At 43.6% G+C, this 9,323-nt stretch overlaps 1 protein-coding gene across 1 annotated transcript; it reads left to right on the top strand.

Annotated features, from left to right (window-relative positions):
- Positions 1 to 580: 580 nt before the first annotated feature.
- LOC146759705 (myosin-binding protein C, cardiac-type-like) lies at positions 581 to 7,403 on the top strand. Its single transcript, XM_085509303.1, has 3 exons — positions 581 to 833; positions 2,731 to 2,843; positions 7,248 to 7,403. Exons 1-3 carry the CDS (start codon positions 716 to 718, stop codon positions 7,290 to 7,292), a joined length of 276 nt encoding a protein of 91 aa, XP_085365429.1. The 5' UTR covers positions 581 to 715; the 3' UTR covers positions 7,293 to 7,403.
- The last annotated feature ends 1,920 nt before the right edge of the window (positions 7,404 to 9,323 follow it).

The raw sequence follows: 9,323 nt of genomic DNA, 5'->3' as shown, positions 1-9,323 counted from the left end.
AGTAAGAGACCTGGTAGAGCTGACTATTGCCAGAGCTCAAAGTAAGATAGATATCTGCAAATCACACACAAAGAACAAAGGACTGCGTTGGTGAGCATATTTCCTTTGTGCCTTTGACAGTCACAGTTGTGGCAATGGTAGAGGCCATGAGGAGTCTGTTCAGGAAGCCAGGAGTACTGTTCTGGGTCATGAAAAGGCAGCCAGTGGTTTGACTATCACATGTTTATGTGTTTTGATGTTTCACAGTGGGTCTTAAGTAAAAGGAACTCAGGTTTTGGTTGCCTGCAGGACAGATGTTCTTTTGGGTTCAATATGTTTGCATAGTGACTTGCAACCATGGGACTGGTGTTCAAGGACCCTCTTGGTTCCTTCAGTTCCTAGGTTCTTTCTTGCCTAGATTTGACACTTTGTTTCAACAGAAGAGCTGATATTCTCTAGTGAAGGCTATTAGTTTGGGCACAAGTGGTAACCTAAACCTGTTCCAACCTGTACATACAAACCTGCAAGTTGGTCTCATTTCGGTCCCTCAGTCAATACTTTTTCTTTTCTTCCCTCAGAGCCAAAACCTGTGTTTATAAACCAGGAGCAGGTGCAGAAAGAGGTGAGTGCTGCCCTGGCAGCAAGTGCCTCCCTCAGCTGTGAAGTAGCACAGGATCCAACCGAAGTAAAATGGTACAAGGATGGAAGACTGCTTGCCTCCTCCAGAAAGTTCAGAATGGAATCTGTGGGCAAAACACGGCGTCTGGTTGTGGAGCAGCTGGAGAAGAAAGATGCTGGAGAATACATCTGCGAGGCTGCTGGCCAGAAGATGACCTTCAAGTTGGAAACAACTGGTGAGCATTCGCTTTGGGAGCACTAAGCAGCTTTTTATGTGGCTTAGAGGAAGACTGGCTGTCTTCTACCCTGTGGGCATGGAACAGCCACAATTCCCCCCCGGAACAACATCAATGACCCACACCACAAGTTGGATTCTCCTTTTTAATGTAGTGGTAGCGAGGTGAAAATCTGGCTGTGGAATATTTTTGACTAAGGAACTTCTACTTTAATTTCTAGATGCGCTGAATTACCCTCTGGAGTGTCTTTCTGAATATATAAGCAACCATGGGTGACTATGATCCTGATTTATATCTAGGCTCAGGCTTACTTTTTCAGTTAGGTTAGATCAATAGCTCCAGAGAAGATAGGGAAATACAGCAGTTCACTGATACCATGTGTCAGAAGAATGCAGCTCAGTGCTGGGCAGTTTGCTGCTTCATTCCCTCTTACAAGTTGCACCCAAGGCTGGAAAAGACCACTGAGATAGCCGAGTCCAACCCAGCCCACCCTCACTGGACTTACTAACCACGTCCCCAGTGCCACATACCCGTGGCTCTTGAGCACCTCCAGTGACTGCGGTATATCAGCGTGGTTGCTTCAGTTGTGGGAGTTTTCAGACACTGGCTGTTGTTCTAGCGAGACAAAAAACCAAAACTGATGGAACAGTGTCTATACAGGAAGCAACTGGCTGTCCTGATGGCTGCCAACAGTTTTACACAAGGTGTGTCATGCAAGCTTGCATGAGTCTGGTTTAAAAACTTGCTGTTCTGATGGAAGGAGAGGATGTTGGTACAGGATAACTGCGGGATTTGTGCTCTCCCGACATCCAGTTGCAATCACAGCTTATTGTTGCTATAGAAAACAGCTTCTCTGTAGACAAATTGAGTTAGTTCCAATAAGTGGCTGAAGCCCTAAGTGATCCAAGGTGAAGCATGATCCAAACTGGAATTTAACTAATTGTAGTAGGGAATCCAAGCCTTAATGAGATGAGTTATTTAAAATATGAGTCCTCCATCTAAAACAGCATTGAACTCTTACTCTGGTTTATGATAGAAGTGAGAGTTTAACAGCAGAAGTCTGAAGTTATGCTCCATATTTCTCATCACTCAAGAGAATATTTGAATATATGAATTCCTTTGGCTATGTTAGAGCTCATAATGAGGTCAGCTGATGTTCTTTAAATGCTCGGAGTCTAGCAATGTGGGGAAGTGGACTGCTATTTGCTGTTGAGCTTTAGGCTAAGAAGCCTGATTTTAGAGGACTGTGGACTTCCCCTTTCCCTTCTCCTCTCCTCCCCTTCTCCCTGGACTGATCCCACATGGTTTGAGAATGATTTCAGATCAAGGTAAATGAGGAATCGCCGTGTGAAAACCTGTTGTTTTACTGCACTATAAGAGACACTTAGTCAAAAGACAAGTGTGTGTTCCAAGCTTGAGATTGCAGGAGATCCTAGAAACAACTCAGCTGCTCAAACCTGTAGTCTGGCTGAATCTTTTATTGTCAGTTTTGGTCAGGAGGAGATGCTTGAGTAAGACAAATAAAAGGTCACGGGTAAGTTGGTCCTTCTTGTGATATACTTCTAGGCTTTCATCAGGGAGAAGCTTAATTAGTCCAAATAATCATAGCAGAAACCACACCAAGAGCATGAGAGTGAAATTTATACTTTCTTGACGTGAAGGAAAATTTTACCTGGTTCTGCCATTCCCCAAATATTTGTTTCCTTATGACAAGAAGAACTTTGCAGAAGTAATTTTTTTTTTCAGTCTTGCGTGCAACACAAAAAGGGGTAAAATCTAGGAGGCCACCTGAAATGTTTTTTCCATCTGGAAGGATCCATTTAACAGCACCCATGGACCTGGTTATGAACAAAACTAAGTTCCCAACTAAATCCACATTCTTCTTTCTCCTTCTCAGAATTGCCTGTGAAAATCAGCAAACCATTGGCAGACAGTAGCGTCATTGAGAAGGACAAGGTCACATTTGAGTGTGAGCTGTCCAGGCCCAACATGGACGTCAAGTGGTTCAAGGTATGGCATGTAATGATATTTTCCTTTCTGACTTCTCTGGAAATGAATGAGAGCCTTTAATTTCACTTCCAAGGGATGCGAGTCTGAGCTTTTCCTTGATAGCTTTTTCACTGCTCTCTTTTCTTTATGCTCTTTTATTTGCCCAGATCAGCACTCTTTGTTATTATGTCCTGAGTTCATTTATCAAGCTGAAATTGAAGTTTGTTTTGGTTTTATTGTGAACTTTTTAGGTCATGCTGCACAAAATATTGTTGGTTGAACTACAGTACAGTCTTGAGCTTCAAGTCTAACACAGAAATTCTCAGCTGGGATTTTGTAGCCTTGTTGTGAACTGGGTTTTTGGGGTGAAATCTCAGTTTTCTTTGCACCTGACAGTGTGAGAATTTGCTCTGGCACTTTGTGTACCTCCCCGGTGCTCAGCTGTTCCTTCCCTTACTTGGGGATAACGTCATTTATTCAAGGTGATGTCCAAACAGGCTTGTTAACAGTCCTCCGCAGTGCTTTAAGCTGTCATAGGTCAGCCAGAATTTATGCATGTTCTATAGCCATTCCTTCATGTTGAAAACACTGCACTGTGCTTAAGCTTCAGCATATGTTCCAGTAAGCACAGTTCCATTAATTCTAGGGGAGTGGGTGAATTAAGCATAGATCTGAAGGCTCCCTTTGCTGAGTGCAGAGATGGAAGGACTAATGGAGATCTGACTTGATATTTTCCCTTCTATGATGGGAAGGAGCTCTGTCAAAGTAAAAAAGTGGGCATTACTTCCCAGGGAAATAAGAGAAGTCTCATTATTCACAAGTGTGAATATGAAGATCAGGGAACATCCACATGCTGAGCAGCCTAAGACAAGACATCAGCTACCCTAAAGGTTCATTTTATGTTTAACTGAAAGAGCAAATAAATCCTCTTGTGGTATTTTGCACCACGGGAAGAAATGCTTCATGGGCAGTTTGGGCATTTCTTGGTTAGTCCTTTTGGATACCTTTCTCTTTCTTCTTTATGCTCAAGACAGATTTTCCCTCCATGTGTTGCATTGGTTAAACCCCAGTTTGTAGCTCATCATTGGGCTCTGAAGCATCAGACTTGTTACTGAACACACGGGTCTGCTGTGCCCTGGTAGATGCCACCTTCCCAAGGGATGTATGAAAGGATGCTTTTTTCTGATTTCCTACTAGATGCTGTCCTCATGTGGCCACTTGGGTTCAGTGTTAGCATGAACATGAACATGTGTCCTGTCCCATGACTTTGGTGAACTCTCATTTTCTCTCTCATTCTGCAACCAGGTTGGGTTGCTGTTTCAGTACTGGCTGTTTTATGTAGCCATTCCATTTGTTCTGGTTTACGTTCTTTTTTCTTTTCTTTTTTTCAGGCATCATTTCTATACAGTAGACAAAGCCAGCCTATTACATTTGATTTACAGCTTTTAGCTTTTGCTGGTAAGCATTTCAGCTCTCAGGCAGTTTTACCAACAGCTTTGAAGAGCTGAAATGAACCAGCCTGGACACGATGGTCTGTTTTTGTTGGTGTAATGAATTTATGAAGTTAAACTGATTGACCCCATAAGGTTTTACAGTGTATGACTCACGTCTGGCAGAGTTATCACAGCAATGAGTTTATATACTTAGCATTTCAGGAGGCAAATGGTTGGGGATACTCTTTCATTTGCTTGCGTCTCAGAGTGAATCACTAGTATGTGAACCATCCTTCATCTCCTTTGTATTGCTTTTGTGTGTGTCTGTGTGTGGTTTCCCCTGTGAATTTCATTCTTTCCAGTTATATGGAAGTTCTCTTTTGAGCAGTGAAATTAGATGTTCCATCATCAGTCATAATGGTAAAGCTGAGTTGCCACGTTATCTGTGTCCTTTCTGTCTGGCGTCTCAATAACTGCTGCCCCACCACAATATCTGCCTAATACTTCAGCTCCATGGATGCCTCCTTGTGCAAACTGAGAGCCTGTATTTGGTGTGCATAGATCTGGGCTTACATCTGTGCTGGTAAATGCACTAGTGCATGGGCTAAGCAGTCCTGCCTCCTGTGCTGTGGGCATTGAGATGGGGCTCCTACAAGCTGCCCATTGCAAGATATTTAGAAACTAATTGCTGCGGAGGTTTCCATCCTCTTTTCAGACTAACTAAAATTTGGTTAGTGGGATCAAAACAGAAGGGGCAGGGAGGGAGAGCTGACCAAGGACTACTGATGGAACAACTATGAATCCTTGGTTCCTCAGGATTCCCTGCATCAGCAGTTGGCAACAGGAGTAAGGGGGCTCAGGAGGACACTGTGGAGTAGTGTGAAAAATGAGCGAAGAGAGTTACTAATTGATGCCTCTTGGAAAGTAGTCCAAGAGTGGTCCTCTTCCTAAACTCTCCTCTTGTGTGTGGTTTTATCTTTATGAGGTGTTCATAACAAGTGATGTGTAGATCTCCCTTATCTCATAATGTCTTTTCCTGCCTGCAGTGAATATGCAGGATACTGGATCATATACCAGCTTCTTTGAATTACTGCTCATGTCAGGAGATAAAATCTGCCTATTCTTTGAACTAACACTGGCGAGGGTTAGTTATTCTGGCTACCGAGAGAATGACACAGCAGATTAAACTCTTTCATTTCCTTCTTTGTCAAATGCCTTTTCATCTAACTGTGTGTCCCATAGAAATTCAGAGCAGTGTTGGCTGAGGGAAGTGGAAATATTTATCTCCTGTGTGTATCTGCCACCCTATTTAGACATGCTGGCAGAGCGCAGAGATTGGAGGAGTTGGATTAGGCAGTAGTTTCCCTATTGCTCACAGAACCACTTTTTCTGTGGTCTCCCAGCTACCCTGTGCCCAGTGGCCTATGCAAGATGGAGCGGAAAAGGCTCATTTTATGAACAAACAGGAACCTTTCTGGTCAGATTAATACCTGTGCTCTTTTAGAGAGATTTAGATACTAGAGATTTTAGGTACTGGAATAGGCTCCCCAGAAAGGTGGTTGAATCACCATCCCTGGTTGTGTTTAAGAGCCTTTTGGATGTGGTACTCAGGGATATGATTTAGTGTAGGGTTTTTAGAGTTAGGGTACTGGTTAGGCTGCGGTTGGACTTGATGATCTTCAATGTCTTTTCCAACCTGGGTAAATCTATGATTCTATGCAGGAACTCTTCTCCTGAGGTTAATCCAAGTTGTATCCAGGCCCTTCAGAAGGAAAGGGATATAGCAGCACAGAAATATGGCCTGATTCTGACATAACTAAATGCAGACCTGGAGAGTTAAAAGGGATTGTGTGATGTTCAAAGGATTTTGAAGCAAAGATGTCCCCTAGGTAAGATTTGTGGCTGACATTCCCCATACATTGTTTGTAGGCACACAAGCTAAGGAGAGACTAGTGATGAGCATGCAGAGAAGCCAATGGTTCAGACAGGTTTGTAGTGACACAACACTGTAGAGTTCTGTCTAGTTCTCCTTGGCATAGTTTGGAAAATAAAGATGAGGTAATTGGTGGTAACCAATATGGCTTCATCAAGGTCAAGCCATGTCTGACAAACTTGGTGGCCTTTCATGATGGAGTAACAGCATCAGTGGATAATGGGAGAGCAACTGACATCATCTACTTGGACTTGTGCAGAGCATTTGATCCCGTCCTGCATGACATCCTGGTCACCAAACTGGAGAAAAATGGTTTTGATGGATGGACCAGTTGCAGGATAGGGAACTGTCTGGATGGTCACACTCAGAGAGCTGCAGTCAATAGCTCAGTGTCCAGGTGGAGGGTGGTGTTGGGACCAGTGTTATTTAACATTTTTGTAGGCAACATGGAGAGTGGAATCAAATGCAGCCTCAGCAAGTTTGCAGATGACACCAAGCTGAGCGGTGCTGTTGATGTGCTAGAGGGAAGGGATGCTACTCAGAGGGACCTGGACAGGCTGGAGAGGTGGGCCCTTGGCAGCCTCATGAACTTGAGTGTGGCCAAGTACAAGGCCCTGCACCTGGGTCAGGGCAATCCCAAGCACAGGCACAGGCTTAGAGGAGAATGATTTGAGAGAAGCCTTGACCCTGAGGAGAAGAGTTGGTGTGGAGGGAGGTGTCCCTGCCTATAGCAGGGGGACTGGAACTAAATGACCTTAAAGATTCAGTCAGTTCTATTGTTTTTCTACCCTTAATTTTGCTTGAAAGGTTTTAGAATAAATGAGATTCTGGTTTCCATGAAAACTGTTTGCAGGGAGCTCCATTGTAGCTAGTAGGTCTGTCTTTAAGTTCAAGGGCAATAATGCATTGACTGTGTTGAAGAGAGAAATGACTCAGGAATGGATGATGGTTTAGAATAAAACATAATCCTACTTATTTTCTATGCAAATATGTGTAAGGAAAAGATGCTGCACTCAGTTCTGGAAATACCCTGACAAATATATCTCTACTGTTTCACAGCTGGAGATATCAAGATTGTTAAAGCACTGGAAGATGTGGAAGTGAATGAATATGGGAGTGCATCTTTTGTCTGTGAGATTTCACACGATGAGGTTCAGACCCAGTGGTACAAAGAGGACAGCAAGCTGAAGGCTGATGACAACATCAGAATGCAACAAGATGGTAGGGTGTAAGCGGGGGGTCTTTCTTCTGAGTGGGGGGTGGGTTGGAGATCAAGCATATAAGACATCTGAAATGAAGTGAAGAGGGTTCAGAAGCGAGTTCCCCTTTTGTTTTGGGACTGAGGTTTAGGTGGAACAAGTGACATGGTGGGATGCTTAGTGTGGGAAGTGTGATGCTATCCCACCATCCCACACTGCTGGGAGCAGGTAGGAAATGAGTGCAGTTATTTCCAAAGTGGGGGTGAACAGGGCAGTCAGTTCACCTCTCCAAAGAGGTTTTGTCTGACAGTGAGTGTGATCCTTCTGTATCAGATACTTTGAATTTGACGGTGGCCGCATTTGATCAGTCCTTGTAGAATCCATGTTTAGATTCTGCTTTGGTCTGCTCCATTTCCAGTTCAAAGTCGTTGGACACTAAATGAGACAGCTGCATCTCAGTAAAAGATGTGTTTGAATAGCTGTGATGTGCTTACTGTTCAGATTTACAGAGCTGAGGTTTTGTCCTTGGCTATAGCAAAGAAGTCAAATCAGGTGAAATTAATTGTATTTCTGAACTAGACAAGTTTAAGTTTGGTAGCACCTAAATTTGGTGCGGTTTGTCATTGATTTCATCTGAAAGAAACTTGCAGGCTTTTTATCTGCTGTTGTCCCCAGCGTAAGATTATCCATTCACATCCTAAAGTACTTGTTATATTTTCAACTCACTCTTATTTGAATAAAAGCCTCAACAATTGGGAGCAATTTAATAAGCACAGAACAAGAGCTGGACCTTGCATTTGGTAGATACTGTACAGTATTACTTCATAGAAATGTAGTCAATGGCATTCCCTATAGGCAATCGTTTGTTTTATCTTTAGAGTCGTTCAAAGAACCATTGTGAACTTGACATTAATTGGAATGGAATACACGCAAGAGACTTTCCTCTTCTTCCAATTGTCCTCATCCTTTCTTCTCTTCCACCCCTGCTTTGCAGATTACCATATAGAAATCACCAGGAAGTTGGAGGACAAGACAGCTTTGGAACGTCATTCTGTCATCCTGTCCTGTGACTTCAGGCCTTCTCCAAAGGTTGTGAAATGGTTCAAGGGCCGCACACCCATCGAGCCCTCTGAGAAGTACAAGATCAAGAGGGATAAGCATTCAGTAGAGCTCAGAATTCTGAAGCTGAAGCCCGATGATGCTGGTGTGTACAAGTGCAAGGCAGGAATTGCAGAGACTGAGGCCACGCTGACAGCTGAAGGTATGAGCAGGGAGGGTGGCCTCTTCCATGTCCTATTTCACCTCAGATTTCTCTTCTTGAGGTTGACTTCTGCCGTTCTCTCCTGCTAACTTTATACATGTATTATCTTCACATAGATGATTACACAAAGATCATCTAGTCCAACCATTCTACCACATCCCAGTATGATTTATAGTAACAGTGGTAACAGTTCACCTTGTTTCCCCACAGCCCGCAATGTAGAAGTAACGAAGCACCTGCAGGATGTAGAAATTGAAGAAGAGAGCTCTGCTGTCTTCTCCTGCGAGCTGTCCCATAATGACGAGGACGTGGAATGGTTCCTGAATGGCAACCTCCTTTACACCAACAATTACAATGACATCAAGAACGTTGGCAATTGCTGCACACTGACAATGAAGCAGGTTAAGCCTGAGGATGCTGGCACAGTGACAGTGAAGTCAGACAAGGTGTCAGAAAGCGCACCTGAAGGTGATAGGTGGGTCTGATCACACCCCTCCTGGATGTAAGAGATGCTAAGGAGCTCCAGTTCATTCTATTGTGCAGCAGTCCTGCTTCTAAAGCTGACCTCTCTGGGGTGACAAGTCATCAGAGGCTTTCTTCCAGTGGAAGGTTCCATTGCAGCAGATATCAAGGAAGGAGGATGGTTTTGGTGTCCTGCCAAAGCATTCCATTGCT

This window comes from Coturnix japonica, chromosome 9, assembly GCF_054131305.1.
Source record: "Coturnix japonica strain WE chromosome 9, WE-NBRP24, whole genome shotgun sequence".
Taxonomy (NCBI): Eukaryota; Metazoa; Chordata; class Aves; order Galliformes; family Phasianidae; genus Coturnix; species Coturnix japonica.
The sequence above is the reverse complement of the archived record's forward strand: the minus strand, read 5'-3'. Positions and strand labels throughout refer to the sequence as shown.

Coding starts and splice junctions, on each gene's coding strand:
- LOC146759705 (XM_085509303.1), top strand. CDS start 716: ATGGAATCTGTGGGCAAAACACGGCGTCTGGTTGTGGAGCAGCTGGAG. Junction 834..2,730: donor CTTCAAGTTGGAAACAACTG/GTGAGCATTCGC, acceptor TCTCCTTCTCAG/AATTGCCTGTGAAAATCAGC. Junction 2,844..7,247: donor TGGACGTCAAGTGGTTCAAG/GTATGGCATGTA, acceptor ACTGTTTCACAG/CTGGAGATATCAAGATTGTT.